At 45.7% G+C, this 19,811-nt stretch overlaps 1 protein-coding gene across 3 annotated transcripts in view; it reads right to left on the bottom strand.

Annotated features, from left to right (window-relative positions):
* Window positions 1-9,076: 9,076 nt before the first annotated feature.
* The window catches only part of tns3 (tensin 3), a 43,708-nt gene continuing 32,973 nt past the window's right edge, over window positions 9,077-19,811 (bottom strand). The window contains exons 3-16 of one of the 3 annotated variants that reach the window (XM_076971961.1): window positions 19,603-19,706; window positions 19,252-19,378; window positions 18,663-18,746; window positions 16,235-16,346; window positions 15,604-16,064; window positions 15,032-15,118; window positions 14,694-14,825; window positions 13,656-13,754; window positions 13,259-13,336; window positions 12,330-12,407; window positions 12,058-12,244; window positions 11,493-11,561; window positions 10,885-10,914; window positions 9,077-10,730 (exon numbers count right to left, since the gene is read on the bottom strand). In XM_076971961.1, the coding sequence (XP_076828076.1) occupies window positions 10,586-10,730; window positions 10,885-10,914; window positions 11,493-11,561; window positions 12,058-12,244; window positions 12,330-12,407; window positions 13,259-13,336; window positions 13,656-13,754; window positions 14,694-14,825; window positions 15,032-15,118; window positions 15,604-16,064; window positions 16,235-16,346; window positions 18,663-18,746; window positions 19,252-19,378; window positions 19,603-19,706 (1,793 nt within the window). In that variant the 3' untranslated portion in view covers window positions 9,077-10,585. The remainder of the gene's footprint in view (window positions 10,731-10,884; window positions 10,915-11,492; window positions 11,562-12,057; window positions 12,245-12,329; window positions 12,408-13,258; window positions 13,337-13,655; window positions 13,755-14,693; window positions 14,826-15,031; window positions 15,119-15,603; window positions 16,065-16,234; window positions 16,347-18,662; window positions 18,747-19,251; window positions 19,379-19,602; window positions 19,707-19,811) is intronic. The other 2 variants (XM_076971959.1, XM_076971960.1) reach the window with 2 other exon arrangements.

The following is a 19,811-nucleotide window of genomic DNA, read 5'->3' as shown; positions in this document are numbered from 1 at the left end:
TAATATGCACGTTATCCAATTTAGTTTGTATAATTTAAAGTGAAAGTTAAAAAGCGCGCACCTAAATTAGTTTTAGCAGCTGAAGAACGCACGTGAGCTGCCTACATCCCGCGTGCAGCACGCTGCGAGTTAGGTGGAGTCGTGCGCGCATTCTGTCGTGCAAACATAACCTACATAGATGAGGCCTATTGAGAAATCAAAAATAACAGTCTTTATTGTGTTTCATAACACTAAACCCCAAACACTACGAATTCCTTGTTGCGATTATTGCGGACATGTTTTAGTGAACGCAGTCGTGGTCTCTTCGGGCTGTGAATGTCACTAAATGCGCAGAACGGAGTTATTTGACTAAAAATCACATTATCTATGAAAAATATCAGGCATTCGAAATCTAGGCATGTTGATTGCTTTCAAAATGTAGACCCCTACACACACACAACAAATTATGAAATCCCATTATCTAATGTCCTAAACTGGAAGACTGTGACCTCTGTGAGTATTTCTTTGCTGGTTCCAGTCCAAAGCTGGATGCCCCAGACAGCATGGCTCAATATTTAGTAGGCTAATTATTAAACGGGGAAAACAGATATGAGAAACATTTGTGAAGTGAATCAGAAAAAAAAGTTATGTATTAGTTATGTACCTAGTAATAATTAATGATATAAGAAAATGCAACATTCAAAATAGTTTTAAAGTCCAATATCTTTGGTGAGCGATCAACAATAACATTTTCAAATATGATTTTAGAGATATAGAGCATTCTGCTAAACATGTTGGAGGCTGCATGGTTGTGCTGCAGGACAGCTCTTTGTCCATGATAGTTCCAGGTCTCTGATGCATGTGTACCAATTAAATTCTCAATCTTTCATATATATTCAGTAGCCAGTGGAACAGATTCTTTTAGTCCAGTGTTCCCCGGAGCTGCAGGTTTGTCCCAATCCCTCCATGCAACATTTTCAGTTCATGTGTATTTTATGTTTACAGCATTTAGTAGACAGTCTTGTCCAGTATCTCTTTGTCATGTCTCCTTGCAAGGTGTCCTTGTGGTAGTACATCAGGCATATGACACTGTTAAACTTGAACTCTGCCAGAAAGAACACACACAAGAAACAATCAGAAGTTTGTGTGAAGTTTTTTTTTTTTTTTAATGAATATAAATGTTTGACCTGCTTCAAAACAATCTACAGCTCTGTTTCATGTGGAGTGAGGTTGAGACTTGAGCTTAAGACCCTGCAGTAGTCACACATCACGTCTGCTTCATCTGCTGTGAGTTTTAGATCACACACAGGAGCCCCGACGTTCAGCTGGGACGTGTGTTCCTGCAAATGCATTCGTCGTTTGCGGTTTCCCCCGTGTGATTGCAGGTCCCGCAGGGCCAGAGCCAGGGCCACACGGGCCCTCGGCAGACCCGCCGGCTGGGGACAGGACTCTGTGGCGGCCCGTCGTGCTTTGTTTTCTACAAAGGCCGTTTACCAAAATGTTCGACTTTTCTCTCATCTGTCATAGAACTTTGTTTCCGCAGAGCAGTGAAAAATCCAGGTGCTCTTCAGCAAACCTAAGATGGGCAACGGTGTTTGTCTGGAGACGGGTGGTTATCTCCATGGTCTCTCCCCATTCTTTCACAGAGTCTTTGTTCTGGTAGCTCCATTCACAGAGGCATCATCAGGTGTGCAGAATGACTTAGCTGTCACCCGAGGGCTCTCTGGCGGTTGTTTGAGGATTCTGTGGCCTGCACACACCCTGATCTTTGTCAAACACCCACCCCTTCACAACGGGGCGGAGTTGGGCTCCTGATGGGGGACTGGTGGAAGCCTGTAGAAAGGCCTTTAGAGGTGTTGGGTGTCTCCAGCTCCAGGTGTCTCCTACAAGACTTCAACAGCTTTCTTCTGTGCTCCCCTGGAATATGTGGTGATTGGGCCTGTTTAGGGCATTTTGAATGGTACCATGTGATGTTCGGTAGAACCCCACCAAAGTTCCTGTATTTACTGTAGAAACCTGCAGGTGTCTGTTCTCTTGTTTTAGTGCTAACTTTAGCCCCTTTCAACAGACATTTTCCTGCTGTTGCCCTGATCTCTGTGATTTGTGTATTTGTGTGTTAACGGGCCGCCCAATGGAGGATGGGTTCCCTTTTGAGTCTTGGTTCTCCCGAGGTTTCTTCCTATTCCTCACCATCATAGGGAGTTTTTCCTCGCCACTGTCGCCTTTGGCTTGCTCATTAGGGTTCTGGACCCATAGTATTGTTAACCTTGTAAACCCTGTAAAGCTGCTTTGCGACAACTTGAGTTGTTAAAAGCGCTATACAAATAAACTTTGATTTGATTTGATTTGATCTCCATGTATATGACCTCAGTAACACCGGCCACTTGATCACAATGGATCCACTGGATCTGCCTATTGGACGACTATGACAGTGGGTCACAGTGACATCACTGGATTACTTTTTAATCAACACAGTCAGATTCACGGCTGGAGAGAGTTCTGTATTAGGTGGGTTAAGGTTTGAACAAAGTAATCTTTACCTGAGCAGCGTGTGTTCTCCGTTAAAACAGACCGAGGGCATTTTCCAGGACAAATGAATGTGTTTGAAACCTCATTCTCATTCACATACCTGACTGATGACAAGTTATTTACTCCAGAGAAACATCCTTAATGTAGACAAACAACCAAAAATAGGATCCGCTTAAAAAAAAAACAAACAACCAGCTCGTTAATTAGGTCTACTGTTAATAATCTGTGTCCACCGATCTGATAATGGACATGGCAACAAAGTGACCTTCCTACGCGTCCCCGGTCAGCCCACGTGAGCGCTGTACTTTAGCATTTGACCGGTGAAGGCACGTGTGACCAAATTACAGAGAGGGCTCGTGCACGAGTGTTGTGCTCCTTGGCCAGACTGTGTGTGGTCACAGAACTGGGGGGTCCTTCCCCCTCACAGGGGGTGTACAGAGGAGGAGAAAATAGCTGCCACATTCCTCAACGCAACGCAGAAGATTCCAGGACCTAATTACAAGAACATCTACAGCTCCACTGGGCCCCATCTGTAGTTGCCTCCACGGGAAAATGCACAGGAAGACAGGCAGGCAAGTGAGAGTGGTCACCATGGAGAAAGGGTCGGGGCTCGCACCAGGGTTCTGCGTGATCCTGGACCGCCCCGTGTGGTAGGCGGGGTCTACTGCGGCATGCTGATTGGCCGTGGATGGACCAGAGCGCAGCTCCTTGCTTGGAATCTAAAGAATTCCTGTCTTGTGATGAAGCTCACAAGACAGGACAGTCTACATACCTCCTCACTGGGTTTGCAGGAGGTTCCTTCACCTCCTCCAGTAGCAGCCCACAGTGCACAACTGGGATTACTGGGAATCTCTTTTTCTCATTCTCTCATTTTCTCTCTCCCTCACACTTTTGCTGGTGTCCTATCTCCAGAGTTCCCGGATCACTGGCCCGACATACTTCCAGACAGTACCAACAGCTGTCAGTCAAATTCATATTTAAAGCCGTTTTATTACACAGGGGTTTTTGTCCTTTATTTCTCTCTTTCTTGCTCCTTTTCGCTCTCCTGAAAGACCTAAAACCCTGAATGAACCAGTAAGACTGAACTACTCGCCTGAAACTCACTAAACTACTTTTCAAAATGGTTTTTAATATAAAATGATTACTCAACAAAATGATTGTCTTAGTGGCCTCAACATTAAAGATTTCAAATAAAAGGATCTAAAGGTCTAAATGTCTAGAGACGTTGGAGACGGAGACGTCCTGAACGTGCTGCTCACTCATGCCACCTGCTCAGGTGAGCTCCAGAACGGGTTACAGAGTCATGGGCCCCACTTCCACACTCGGACCACGAGCATACCAACCGGATCTGAGAAAGGTCAGTGTTAGTATTTTCATTGTTGATTTATGATGTGCTGGTGTGTTGGTGATGTTTGAACACCGGTGTTTGTTTATGTGGTTAAAGCTTTTCTGATCTTGGGGTGGTAAATAAGCTTTTCAGTTTTGTTTCATGATGGCATATCTATGTAAATGTCTTAGAAATGTGAAATATGAAATATGAAATGTTATTTAATATAATAATATGTGAGGGCAGAATAGCTTGTTAAGTAACTGTGGTGTAGCTGTGAAGGTTGGAAGAGAGAGAGAGAGAGAGAGAGAGGGATAGAGAGGGAGGGAGGGAGAGAGAGAGAGAGGGATAAAGGGAGGGAGGGAGGGAGAGAGAGAAAGAGAGGGAGGGAGAGAGAGGGAGGGAGGGAGGGAGAGAGAGAAAGAGAGGGAGGGAGGGAGGGAGAGAGAGAGAGAGGGATAGAGGGAGGGAGGGAGGGAGAGAGAGAAAGAGAGGGAGGGAGAGAGAGGGAGGGAGGGAGAGAGGGAATGTGGCTTATTGCTATGACAGTATGAAAAAAGCCCAAGAATCTGGTGGGAGAGCCAAAACTCACAGAGGGGCTGAAGCAGTTTAATCAGCTGGGTTACTGCAGGATGAACACACACACACACACACACATGTACATACACACACACACACACAGAAACATATGTACACACACACACACGTACACACACATGTACACACACACACACACACACACACACAGAAACATATGTACACACACACACACGTACACACACATGTACACACACACACACACACACACACACAGAAACATATGTACACACACACACACGTACACACACATGTACACACACACACACACAGAAACATATGTACACACACACACACACACACACATGTACACACACGTACACACACACACACACACAGCATAGCGAAGGGGTCAAGCTGAAGGGTGTCTCATAGTCATGTTCTATGTTTCACACACACACACACACACACAATTTTATCTTTCATGTTCAAGATTCATCAGTGAAGTAATAATCTGCACTAAGAACCTCTGTTAACTCTGAACCATGTTGTTCAGTGGACTGTGGTTCAGTGGACTGTGGTTCAGTGGACTGTGGTTCAGTGGACCTGTCCCAGTGCTGCAGGTGAGGGTGATGGCACTGGTTCAGGACATACGCGTGTGGTCTTGGTCAACAGTATAAGGACAGTATAAGTGTGCAGAAGCCAACCGCCACGTGGAGACGTCTGCTTGGTCAAACGCTCACTCACACACACACACACACTCACACACACACACACACACACACACACACTCATACCCGTGCTAATTCCTTAATCCCTGAACTAACACACACACACACACACACACGACCAACCACACAGCACAAACTCTCACGTGTGCAAGTATGCAAGCACACAACCCTTCCTCCAATAAACATTTCTTCTAAAGTTAAGGGTGTGTGCACAAGCATGTGTGTGTGTGTGTGTGTGTGTGTGTGTGTGTGTGTGTGTGTGTGTGTGTGTGTGTGTGTGTGTGTGTGTGTGTGTCCAGAAAGAAGTTCAACGTAATCCTGCAACTCACTGTTAAACACTCTTACACAATCTTGTTGTGTAAGTAGACCAGGGTCACTTGTTTTAAACACGCCAGTTTTTAATACTGCAAATTCCACTAATCCCTGGACTAACATGCAGATTGAAAGTATTTGTAGAATAATGGAAGTGGGAGGTGTGAAGGAGAGAGAGGGATGGAGAGAGGAGGGAGGGAGAGAGGGAGGGAGGAAGAGTGGGAGAAGGAGAAGAAGAAGAGGGGGGAACGAGAGAGTTCCAGCTGTCTGCAGACACAGTGAGGTGAACCATGGATATCAGGACGTTCAGAGCTCTGCTCTCTGCAGTGCAGGGACAGGACGTTCAGGACATGCTGCCATTGTGTGGGTAACCTGCATCGTCTCACCTATGTGTCAAACTGAACAGAGAATGACAGGGGGACAGAGAGAGATGGAGGGAAGAGAGAGAGTGAGAGAGAGAGAGAGAGAGGAGGGGAGAGCTGGGATAATTCTGTGGTCTCCAGGTTCTGACTATGTGCACGTGAGTATCTCCTTCCGCAGCGGATTCCAACAGTCATGCATATGCAAGCATTTCTAGAAAGGCCTGCGTGTGCACCGGGTCCATGTCACTGGCCTACTTTACACAACGGCCTCAAAGCACCAGCGATGGTATGTAGCAGATACGTTCAAAGTTCTCTGACTTGCTAATCCACGTTCTAGGGCTTCCCATAATCCCACTTCTACCTGGGTGAGCAGTGCTGACTCACCAAAGATTAGCGAGGTAAACACAAAATAATGGAAAACGTTAACTGTTTCAACCAGAATCATCATCAGCGTCTAACGTGGGTAATAATCCGACACGCGCACGCTAACACTAACCTTGTCTGAGGCACCTTTTGGCAAGAGTACTGCAGCACTGGGCTTGTTTGAGGTGGTAACGGAGCACACGATAAAGAGGTGTGTGTGTGTGTGTGTGTGTGTGTGTGTGTGTGTGTGTGTGTGTGTGTGTGTGTGTGTGTGTGTGTGTGTGTGTGTGTGTGTGTGTGTGTGTGTGTGTATGTGTGTGTGTGTGTGTGTGTGTGTGTGTGTGTGTGTGTGTGTGTGTGTGTGTGTGTGTGTGTGTGTGTGTGTGTGTGTGTGTATGGGAGAGTTACTGTAATTACAAGAATAACTACCTTTACTATTCCATGTTGACCAGTTCCACTGACACACTCACCACATACCCCCCCCCCCCCACCCCAAATTAGGCCATGAATGAGTGCGGTCTTGCCTGCTAATGACCTGACCGCTTGACCGTTAATTCCGGGTTATTACGTATCCCAGGGCTCATGCCAAAACTGCACCCCACTCATCCAGCCCTCCTGGGCCACTAATGTCAACGCTGCCTGCAGTAACCTGCTGAATGTGCACCAGAAATCTGGCCTTTCACAAACAGCACGAGAGTGTTGGGTAAACACACTCAGACACATAAACCAGTGTGGCAGGTAAACAGACTCAGACTAGTTACACAGTTACACACAGTTACACAGTCCTTTACAGATGAGTGCTCTGGGTTGGTGTATTTACTTAAATGTTTTCTGGCAGCATTATTTGGGGTTTTATACAAATCAGTGATTCATCTTCATTTTTGTTCCAGTGGTTCTGTCGGTCCTGGAGGGGGTTTGGACCGACGGCAGCAGCATGGTGATTGTTCTTCTGGAACGGCGTTTGTTTGCAGTCTACACTGAAGACAGTGGACGTGCAGAGGAACAGCAGCCTGTCCCGTCCCTCTGTGTTGGACGTTGGGGCGTGTCCATCACGGGGCGTGTCCGTCACGGGGCGTGTCCGTCACGGGGCGTGTCCGTCACGGGGCGTGTCCGTCACGGGGCGTGTCCGTCACAGGGCGTGTCCATCACGGGGCGTATCCACAGCACTGACCCCTAAACGCTACTGATAACATTAAACCCAAACCATCACATTACAAGGTCCATGTAACGCACAAAGAACTGACTGCATTGCTGTACCGCTGATGACATTTCAAGCAGAAAATGTTAAACTTCCTTTGGGACAGATTCAAAGAAACATTTGCAACAAATAATTACAGACAGCTGGAGAGCACAGACGCAGATAATGGCGTAGAGCTCTAATGTCACCTTGTGTCCATGAAGGGTGCCTGTGGGGCAGTTTTGCGGCTGTGTGGAGTTTCGTTTTCTCTACATATGGCAGACAGTAGGACACAGATAAAAGATGAACAGCCCTCAGTCAGCCTTCTGTTACCACAGAAACACTCTCCTCAGATACCCCGTTCCTTCCTGGACAAGGTGCACATTTATGACCTCCCTCTCTCCCCCTCTCCCCTCCTCTCCCTCTCTCTCATTCATATATATATATATATATATATATATATATATATATATATATATATATATATATATATATATATATATATATATATATATCATATCTGTTATGTGCACTGATCTTTTCAGCTGCATCTCTTCGATTTTGACCTTCTTACACTGTTTTTGTGATCATCACACAAGTCAAGACACGCTCTGGTTAAATAAAACTGATGTCTGACTGTTATATGCCTGTTCACACTTACACACACACACACACACACACACACACACACACACACACACACAGATGTCCACAGTAATCCATATTGAATGACAGCACATGCACACACACACTTCTTTGCCTTCTCTTTTGCTGGGTCTTGCTTGCACAGACCTGCATGCTGTATCAGCAGCACACCCGAGCCACCATCAGAGTGCACTGGCTGAGGCAGGTGTGTGTTTGCACACCTGTCTGTCCCTGAGCTGTTTGTGTAGCCTACGTGCTCATCTGGTGATACTCCTCCATGCATGCACCCTTCACCCATTAACCTACAGAATCTGCAGAGGCCATTTGAAGGGAAGCGAACCAGTTCCCAGCTCAGACAGTCAGCATACCCAATGGATTCAAGTCTATCTCATCTCACGGTAAATATTGTAAATCCTGGTTATCCAGGGAGAAACTGTGACAAAATCAAGCCACAACACCAAGCATATGCATTTCAGGTTGTGAAACACTTGCATCCAAACTGGAGGAGTATAACGCCCTAATGCCTACTCGTCAAAGATTACTATGCCACCAGCGCCCCCTGCTGAGCACTTTGAGCACAACAGCACAAGTTGGACAATTGTCCATACTGTTGATGAGAATATGTAAACGTGCCATGTTTGTCAACTGTGATTGTTCACCGCAATCAAAATTTGTCCTCCGCTTTTACCCATCTGTGAAGTTAGAACACACACACACACACACACTAGTGATTACTAGGGGGCTGTGGTGCCTATATATATATATATATATATGACAGAAGGGTATAGTTCGTTTTGTCACATAAAAATTAATTAATAATCAAATATTAGTTCCATAATTAGTCTATAGGAAATAAACTTTAGACTTTTAGAATGATGACTGTTCCATGAGTGTAATTTCAATTTCTTTACGATTCAATTTCATTGTGACTGACTTCTTTTTAACAATGACACTGTGTTCACTCAAAAATAACAGACTATATTTCCAGTTACAAAGTTCACTAAAATCCACTAGGTAGTGCACAAGACATGTTGTTGTATACCTGCACTTCACTCTCCTGTAACACGGTGAACTTTTTATTTGAACAGTTATGAAACCAATACAGCTAAAGGGCCTTGGGGTATCAGTCATGAAGAAAACAGGGAGCATTTAGACGTCTGTCTTCAAATAGACGTGGTTCTGTTGGACCGTCTCTGGAATCTTGCATAATATAAATATCACACAATGTTCTTCTTCTGTTAAAAACATTTATACACTAAGATCTGAACCACACTAATCACTCTGTCACATTAGTGACCACACTAATCACTTAAAAAATCACACTAATCACACTATCATTCCACTGCAGCACAGAAAACTTCTACAAGACCATCCACCAGATTTCACACCACACCTTCAACCAGACCCTCCACCACAGCACAAGGGCAACAAACACACTTCTCAGATATATTCCTTTATGAGATAAAATTCATTACAAAATCATTTCTAATACAGATTTAGGATGTTTCAATGGACCTGTTTCAGAAACAGGTCCATTGTCATAATGGTTGGTGAGTTCCCTCTCCTTGTGACATCATAATGGTGGGACACCATCATGTGACACAGCAACATAAACTCACTGGATAGTGGAATATATTACAGTTTACATAGAAAAATACACATCTGGCAAATTTTTTACTATGATCTCAAATAAACATGAAAATCATTAATCTAGTTCAGGCACTGATAAAATAGCAAAATGTTTGCTTAAAAAGTAATATTTTAGGAACAGAATTCAGTTAAGAAATCAATACATCAAGGTTGTGAATAACATTCAAACCTTGTGCTATCTTGAATAGACAGTTATGAACTAAATAACTAAACAGTTTGTTTTAGAACACTGTAATAGGCTAAATGTGTGTGTGTGTGCGTGTGTGTGTGTGTGCGTGTGTGTGTGTGTGTGGGTGTGTGGGTGTGTGTGGGTGGGTGTGTGGGTGTGTGTGTGTGTGTGTGGGTGTGTGTGTATGAACAAGAACACAACAAACCACATATAATTCTGCAGTCACTTTCAGACACAGAGAACCTGCACTGGCAACTTGTTGGTTTAGTTGTGAACAAGTCTTGGCATCGTCCAGGGAGGCCTTCAGAAAAAATGTGGTCTCTAAAAAATTGACACAGTGTTCGAACTGTAAGTATGTGTTCAGCTGTAGATGCTCAGTAGTAAAAAATATTTGGAGATGTTTAACAGAAACACACACAATACATCCCCTGCTTAGAAAAAAAGCTTATAAATCTTTCCTGGCAAAAGATTCATAAATGAAAAGATATAGTTTTGAATATTCTGGAAAAATAGACAATAAATACAGTTTGGTTACATACAAAAGCATACTTTTACAATATATATAACCGTTTGCATAAAAGTCCTCTTTAAAGCTGAATTCGGTCTCAGTGGGGAGTCTTCCTCTTCTTCAGCGTCTCTGAGCGCCGTCTTCTGATTCGTCTATTTTGACACACAGCTCGGCGCTTGTGTTCATATGACATACAGGGTGATGTCATCAAAGGGGGACAGCAGCTTAGGTGGCGCTACACGGTGACGTGTGACAGCACGCGAGGGTCCGTCGGGCTGTGGGGCGATCTGGCCGGATCAGGTGGTTTTCCGCGAGCCAATCATGACCTTGGAGACAAAGTTGACGATGGCGCTGGCGGGCTGCTCGGGGTCGTGTTCGGCGAACAGGTGGCACTGGTTGTCCATGGTGCTGCCCGCCTTCCTGGCCACGAAACCGAAGATTCTGGAGGGCGGGAGAGGAGCTGAGTGAGCAGAGCGGGACACGGCGGCACCATAACAACAGAGACAGTGAAGCCCCTGTTTGAGTTTCATTAGACTTAAATACAAGTTCAGGTTTACACATGTCACATAAGCAGATTTTAAAAGGGAGCACATACTTTGCTGAAGGGTGTGATTCTCTCCTCCATCTGCAAATACAACACACAATGAAATTAATCCTCTTCTGTACTTTTTGGACCAATTTCTCTCTTTCTCTCTCTCTCTCTGTCTCTATCTCTCTTTCTCGCTCTCTATGTCTATCACTTTCCCTTTCTATCTCCCTTTCTCTTTATCTCTTGTATCTCTCTCTCCCTCACTGTCTCTCTCATTCTCTCTCTCACCCACTCTCTCTCCCTCTCTCTATCTTGTATCTCTCTCTCCCTCTCTGTCTCTCCCGTTCTCTCTCACCCACTCACTCTCTCCCTCTCTATCCCCTCCCTCTCTGTCTCTCTCTCTCTCCCTCTCTGTCTCTCTTATTCTCTCTCTCATCCACTCTCTCTCTCCGTCTCTATCCCCCCCACTCTCTCTCTCCCTCTCTGTCTCTATCATTCTCTCTCACACCTACTCTCTCTCTCCCTCTCTATACCCCCTCACTCTGTCTCTCTCTCTCTCCCTCTCTATCCTCTCTCTCTCTCTCTCTCTCGTTCTCTGTCTCACCCACTCTCTCTCCCTCTCTATAACCCCTCCTCCCTCTCTCCTATGGTTGGATGGTGTCTGTGCTACTTACTTTCTGCCCTGTGGGTCCAGAGCGCAGAACAGGACGGTGCAGACAGCATAGTGTCTCCTGAAGAACAGCCTGGCACGAGAGCATGAATGAGAGTTTAGAGGGGGGACAGTGGACCACACCCATCCATTCAGCCCCCTCCACTAACCAAATGTCCTCGCCAGTGATAGCAAAACCAGAGAGTTTGGATGCTGTGGTAACATTTGGCTGGTGCCCATTGAAGAAACTGACCAAAAATACAGTTTTTATTTGAAAAGCTAAAAAAACTCAGAGGCCTTCTGTTTTACTACTGAGGTTAACGTTACGGTAGGTGGAGGCATGTTATTTAGACTTTATTTAGCCAAAAAAAGGCATGTTAATGGAAATTCCACACAAAATAGCAATACCAGACTGTGTGTGTGTGTGTGTGTGTGTGTGTTTGTGTGTGTGTTTGTGAGTGTTTGTGTGTGTGTGTGTGTGTGTTTGTGTGTGTGTGTGTGTGTGTGTGTGTGTGTGTGTGTGTGTGTGTGTGTGTGTGTGTAGTGTGTGCGTGCGTGTGTGTGTGTGTGTGTGTGTGAGAGCCTCTTACTTCCTCTGGTTGTCTGTGAGTGTGATGCCCTGTGAGGACACTTTGAAGTGCACTACGGTGGACGTCACTGGAGGGTCCATGCTCAGAATGTCCGTGGTGGCTTTCTGTACAGCCTGGCTGCCTGTGAGAGACTCCATCTCCACGGAGCCCAGGAACCACACGTTACAGGCTGCACAGTGAAGGACAGCTTCAACACACACATCACACTCAGAGAGGCTGTTGACACGTGTGTGCCCCCCCTCCCCACGCAGGGACGTCTCCCTCACACCAACCTGCTCCTTGCTTCAGCAGCTCAGTGGCCGAGTTGCTGACGGACTGCGAGGCTGCCTCAACAGCGTCCTCTAGAGGATCTACGGGGCAGAGCAGAGAGCAGAGTTCAAACACACACAGCTGGTGGGAATTTAGCTTTGATTTCAGCGCACAGTTCAAAGAGAAGACAAATATATATCTACACAGCTGATGATATAATTAAGTTTGGGCTTTTCAGATAGGACGTTTTCAGGTGGTAATTATTTATGCTTTAAGAATTAGGAAAATGTTTTTTTCTACTATTGCTACAGGAGGTTATGCAAACAAATGTAGCATTTAAATGCAGATGAAACGCCCACAACCTGAAACTCCACCCACTTTCCCCATGAGGTGGTGCACCATACTGCACAGAAATTGTTCTCTAGGTCTGGACCCCAGAATGAGGAACATGCTTCAGACACACGACACGCTTAAAGTGCACACTTCAGACACACGCTTCAGACACATGCTTCAGGAACACACTTCAGACAAACGCTTCAGGAACACACTTCAGACAAACGCTTCAGGAACACGCTTCAGACAAACGCTTCAGGAACACACTTCATATGACAACATGTGTTGTGAAAAGCGCTATACAAATAAACATTGATTGATTGATTGATTGATTGATTGATTGACTTCAGGAACACGCTTCAGACACACGCTTCAGACACACGCTTCAGGAACACGCTTCAGACACACGCTTCAGGAACACGCTTCAGGAACACGCTTCAGACACACGCTTCAGACACACGCTTCAGACACACGCTTCAGGCACACGCTTCAGACACACACGTCCTACCGTCCCACGTGAGCTCACACGTGTGTTACAATAACATGGTGAAGAGAGGGAGAGAGGGAGAGAGGGAGAGAGGGAGAGAGGGAGAGAGGGAGAGGGGGACAGAACACAGACCTTTGTCTGGGATGATAAGTTTGCATGGCAGAGCCAATGGTGTGATGGAGTGTTGGCAGACCAGAGCTGTCAAGCTACCTGTAACACACACACACACACACACACACACACACACACACACACACACACACACACACACACATTAAAGACATGTTCATTTTGTAAACTGTTTGAATGTAATAAAAAAAATCACTCTCTGTAGCTAATGAAACATGCACAAATTCATTTGGCCAGTAGAGGGAGTTTACGGTTAATTTTATTCATAAAAATAATCACAATTAGAGTTACTGAGCAATTTTCTTGCTCACACTGTTGTGCTGTAGTATAAGTCAAACTGACAGCTGGGCACATGTACAGATGGATGGATGATGGATGGATGGAGTGCATGATATCTCACCAAAGTAAGGTTCATTAGGACATCCCTTCAGTCTGACTCCCCTGGGTGTGCACTCGATGAGGAAATGACGTACAAGCTCACTAGACAAATCACCTGATGCTGAGAGAGAGAGAGAGAGAGAGAGATAGAATGTGAGTGGGATGGGAGGGTCAGGTGAGAACAAGTTCATGTTAAAACCAAACATAAACAGACAATGTTAACTAGTAACAGCAATATGAGGCAAAACCCTGAAATCTTGCACTTCAGAATTCAGAGCCTGTAATCTGAGATCTCAGGCGCCCATCTCTGATCTCTGCCTTTTCTCTCGCTCGTTTCCTTTCATCCACAACACACAGGTGAGGTAAAAGGATGAGTTCTCCACAGAGCTGGAGAGGCCAGGATTCCTGGAGTGATCTCCTGCCAGATGAATGCAGGTGTGACAATGACGGAGGTCTCACGTTTCACTCTCTAAAGGAGCCACCCTAGCACGACTTAAAGCACAGATTGGAAACTTTGATATGATGTCATCACAGGTGTGTGTGTATGTGTGTGCGTGTGTGTGTGTGTGTATGTGTGTGTCCTCACAGTGAGGCTGTCCTCTCCCAGTTCTTACTACAATTCTAACACTCCCTCCACAAAGTCTTGGAGGTGTAGTATTAGGGTTGGAAACTGAGGCAGGACAAAACGATAGCTGTGTGATCAAGACTTGTTGAGCAGAAGCTCATCCATCCGCAGGACAAATCAGATGTTGCTTTGGCTCTTCAACAAAGACCCCCAAAGCCTCTCCTGGGGCTGAGATGCTCAGAAGCCAGGCGTTCCAAAACAAACCAGAGAAGGGACTGCCGTAAGCGACACCTATCACGTTCTGTCTCGGAGTGCTGGCTCAGTTATTCCCAGCGCTCGGAGTAAACATCTCAGTGTGTAGGACGGGAAAACGTTCATATTTTCTGTGGTTGATCCACTGCAATGGAGATCAACGCCACACCACAGTCATCTGAGCAGCATATTCCCGCCAAGCTCAAGTCCCGCCCCCCCTGCTGACTTTCAGCCAATGCTTACCCTTCTTGCTCTGGTGCAGGACTGTGGGAGGGGGCGAGGCCACCTTCATGGCCAATCCGTAAGCACCTTTGAAGGAGTGACTGTCACGCACGATGAAGGAGCCCGGTTCTTTGTCCTTCAGAACGGCGATAGCTGTGTGAAGTTCACACGGTGTATAGTGACACATTCTCAATCAAACTGATGAATTGGTTTTTAATTTGGTAACGAATTACATTTTTGTTGACATCAAATATCAATTATATGATGAATTGATTTTATCCATGCAATCCTGTATTAATGGAAATCAGACTAAGTATGAAGAAATGAACCAACATCAAGCTGTCTTGTTTCATATTCACCTTGATCTCTCGCAATGTCGGGCTTGTACCAGTATTTAGAAGTGTCTTGGACAAACTTCACTGTCACCTGCTTACTCACAAGTACGTCTTTAAAGAAAAGAAGAAGGAAAATAAGTTAGAATTTGATATATTATAAACAATGATCTGTATCTCGAGAACCTAAACAGTGTATTGACCACATACGGAAGTACGAGGTTACGAAGTACGAAGAACGTTTTGGGAAACTCACCCCTGTTTAGCATTTTCCCTTAACAGTAACATTTCATCAATAAATAATGAAATGATGAGCAATATAATGAAAGCCACTCTGAACTTGTTACCCTATTAAGAATAACATTATCCTGTGGGCTTTATGACATTTGGTATTAATATATCAATTGTACTCATTTACTATTACAGTGGTCTCTATTCCTAGACCTGGGAGCTGTGTACACACTCTTCAACAGCCAGCCCTCTGTGAACGGGGCTGTGTGTGTTATAGCAGTGAACAGTGAAGTACACAGATATGCTGAATACTTGGTTCTCAGCCCTGGTGCTGGTGCATTGTGGGAAATAAAGCCGCTAGCGTTCACCTGGTAGTGGGGAGGGGGGGCTGACCCCGGCACCCCTGGCCTGCAGCTCGGGCAACACACTGGGGAAGGGAATGCTCAGTGAACTGCCACTGTGAGGGCTGGAGAATCCACTGGGGGCGGGGGAGGCGGAGCCTAGCGAATGGTCACAGTCAGAGGCCCGCCTCTTTTCGGGCAGTGGAGGCAGCTGCAGGTGGAAAGTTGGGCCGTCCGGCTCCGCCGTGAACCCCGGGTGCCCGGCCGGCCGGCAGCCGCCGTCCATCTCGTCGAAGTCCCGTTGGGGGCTGCGACTCAAGTCGTAGTGCACCACCCTGGTCCTCTGGCCCGGCGGGGAGCTGTGGGCACCCACACCTGAGGGAGGGTGGCTGAATCCGTGGTTGAAGTCCACTGCTCCAGAATGCTGGGCTTTGATGGAGGTGTGTCGCGTCAACAGCGCCCCCTCTGGGCAGGAAGGCTGGGCGGAGCTAGAGAGAGGAGGCGGCCTTAAGAACTTTAATTACCCAAAGATATATGTTTAATAACCCTAACATACATGTTTATTTATCTGCTAGTCTATGTTCAACATTCTTATGGAGGTCCTAACAGTGTTAAACTACCCTCCCCGGAGATGCTGAAGGCCCCGTGGTACTGTTACCTGTTTGCGAGGCTCAGGATCGGGCCGGTGGTGTTGGCACGGCTCAGGAGTCTGTGGGAGTTCTTCACTGTTGTCTCGTCATGGCCCATAATGTCTGCGTAAGCTCTCATCTCTGCAATCGAAACCACCACACATGAACGCTGCACTGAAGAATAATGACTTCGGTCCAAAAGCGTTTGGACTGCGTGTCGCCGTCACGTAGCTGTCATACGCGTGGTTCTGTAGTCCAACCACAATCTGTGCAGAAGGACCTAATTCGTCTCCGTTCCCGTCCTCCTTTTTCCACTCAAAGGATATGTTGGGTTGGTTGCTGTGGTAACATCCTAAAAAGCCCTGCCAAACTTGCCCCTTAGGCCTGAAAGCAGTCGCCCTGACAACAAGGCTCTATGGAAACAGAACGCAAGGTCACGGCCAAGTTTGGACAGATGAGAAGGTCACCTTCTAACCCAGTGGAAGACACGCACAGCCATCCTCTCCCTCTCCCTTGGAGATACCCGTCGCTGCAGAAGCAAAAGTCCAGGGGGCGGAGCTGCATCTAGATCCAACTCCTCCCACCATCGTGTTTTCATTGGTCTGAAGTAATTGCACTACGCAGAGTTGTATCAGATCAGCCATTCCAAATCACCGTTGTCGTTCTATATTGCTATTCTTATTTACTCACTTGCCGTTCATTTGTGAACAATCACGAATGTGAAAGTAAGTTCATAATAAACCAGTTTTCGTCTCGCTAATGCTAGTAACTAGTTTCCTTTGGTGATCATACTAAATCTGACTGTTTCTGTTTGCACTAACACTGTTAAGTTTATCTAATCTAGATGTTTAAGTGACGATAAAAACTGATGTTAGAAGACAGAATATAGATGTATTAAATACTTATGTATGTTGTGTTCTTCATATTGGACATAAACTTTTAAATTAATTAGTGTTTGCTGTATTTACTTATAATTTGTAATGGTTGTGCTGTTCGGTACACTTTGAGGGGGATTGTTATTCAGTAGTGCGTGCATGTAACGGCCATGATCCTCATTAATCAGTTCACTGAAAAACTTCACAACTAATATAATGCTATTTATATTTTTCCATCCATCTATAGATGCATATCACGGTTTTGAAAAAAGGACAGACGCTTTCAGTTGTGCAGTGCACTACATGTTGTAGTAAATTCCACTGTCCATTCTGTACACCTGAAGTGTACCGTCCTAACGAAAAAAGTAATTTTTATTAAAGGTAAAAAAAAAATGAAATAGTACATATTGATCATTATTCCTGTCCACTTTTACGTTTTCTTGTAAACTTTAAAAAACGTGTATTGTGTTATTTAAATAACATTTAAAGAACACACGTAGGAGGAGTTGGATTAGATGCAGCTCCGCCCACCCTGGACTGACCAAAAGAAACTATGGACGGTGGGAGGAGTTGGATCTAGATCTAGCTCCACCCCCTGGACTTTTGATTCTGCAGCGACGGGTACTTGTGCTCCCTTCTCACTAGACTGTGGTGAGCTGCATTCTCGGACTCGCCACTAGGTAGCGCCATACCAAAAATTCCTAATAGATCTCATTACTAAGTGGGGGTGTGAAGGAACTCCCACGTAGGAGCATCAGAGCGAGTGTATCCAACTACACACATCAAGAGCACAGGAGAACTCCTTAAACAGAGCTCAGATCTGACTTCAAACTGAAGCACCTGGTCCACATGTTCCTGACTAGCTGGACTGAGTTTGGGCCGTGCTGGACTGAGTTTGGGCCGTGCCAGATTGAGCTGGGGAGTCTGGAGATCTATGGAGCAGGGCTGGGGAGAGATGTGTCATCCAGACAAGTCCACGGAGACTTCAGCTGGTGTGTGATGGTCTCCTCGCTGGTCTATTGTTCCATGGGCCATTTCCTCTCATTTCAGAGTCTTTTGTCACAGGTCAGAATGCACATGTGTTTAGTCCTCTGTGTACAAAGTCCATTCAATTCAGCCACTCCCACACAATCTGTCTGTGTGTGGGAGGAGCACAAACCTGTTCAAGCTCTTTCCGCACCCTTAAAATGGGCGTTTCCCACATCTAAGACTTTATTCAAAGGCAGAAACATATAAAAAGGGGGCCTTTTTGAAAAACAGACTAAAAGTAGCATGAATTAGTCAAGGTTGCAAATTGTTTACAGTCTTTTATGTGGTATTTAACTGGGTTGGTAATCTTACAGAAAACCAATTAGTTTTTTTTTTTATCTCTGTGGTCTTCAGCCTAACGTGCTGCAAAATATCTGAGATGTGATTTTAAAGAGTTTACCTCTTTAGGCTAGAGGACGGCTAGCGCTAGAACTCGACCATCAACCTAAACCACAATGTGAAAGTTGCTCAGATCCTTTTATGAAGCTACTGAGCTGTGAGTTGTTTGCTATATGGCAGGACCACCAGTGTATCGATCACATGTTGGACTTACCATTCTCTGTCCTATAGGCCGCAAACATCGGCATGCTGGGAGATGGAGTTCGTGCAAAATGAGAGAAGTCTGGCATGGTCTTGACTGTGAGGGAGGGGATGAGGAGAAGCAGGTTTAAGCCCTGTGTGCTTGGAGAGTAAGAACACCACCCGCACACTAACACCACACGCACACTAACACCACCCTTCTGACCAGGAAACAACCTCCACTTCTCAAAGGCAGAGGGAGGAGTGATTTTGTTGTGGTTAATCAACTGACTACATGGTCTTTGGATTCATTACTGTCAGTCAAGCCTTCTTAGGCATTAGGTTAGATGTGCTCTCAAACCTGGTGTCATGAGGTAGGAAGCGGTATGGTTACAGTTACTTTACAAAATTAAATAAACAAAAAAAAAAGAAATATCTATTGCAATACCAGACCACCATTTGCTGTCATGCTTAACTGACATAATGTGGGACGTCAAACTCAAAGTTATCTGGCTGAATTATGTCTGCATCGAGGATTACCAGGTCTTTTCTGAGTGTCTGAGGGCGTTGCTAGGGGTGTTGTGGGCGGTGTTGTTGGGGGCGTGGCTAAGAGCATGACTCACCGTAAGGTGTGGGCGGGGAAATGGGGAAGGCAGGTGTGGGAATCGGGTCGGTGCCTGAGTCTGCATCAGAGTCCAATCCACTAGTACCTCTGTACTCCACACTGTCAGATCGACACAGAGGAGCACGCTGCTCACACACACACACACACACACACACACACACACACACACACACACACACACACAACCATAAGAACACTATGTAGAGTGTATTAATTGCAAGTGCTTGTAATTTGCTTTTAAGCTATGAAGACCTGTGCTATGCTGTGTGTGTGTGTGTGTGTGTGTGTGTGTGTGTGTGTGTGTGTGTGTGTGTGTGTGTGTGTGTGTGTGTGTGTGTGTGTGTGTTACCTGTACTATACTGTGTGGGTATGTCACTCTGTTCCCAAACTCCTGCTCCAGTCCCCATGCTGGGCGTCCACCCAGCGGCTGTCCGTTTTCTCCAGGTGGGACAGCTGATCAGACCACAGGGGACACACACACACACACACACACACACACACACACACAGGACACTACTATTACTATTGCATTTGGCTGCCTCTCTGCCGTTAGTGTCA

Source organism: Brachyhypopomus gauderio, chromosome 14 (assembly GCF_052324685.1).
Source record: "Brachyhypopomus gauderio isolate BG-103 chromosome 14, BGAUD_0.2, whole genome shotgun sequence".
In the NCBI taxonomy this organism is placed as follows: Eukaryota; Metazoa; Chordata; class Actinopteri; order Gymnotiformes; family Hypopomidae; genus Brachyhypopomus; species Brachyhypopomus gauderio.
This window is presented reverse-complemented; position numbering and strand designations above follow the sequence as displayed.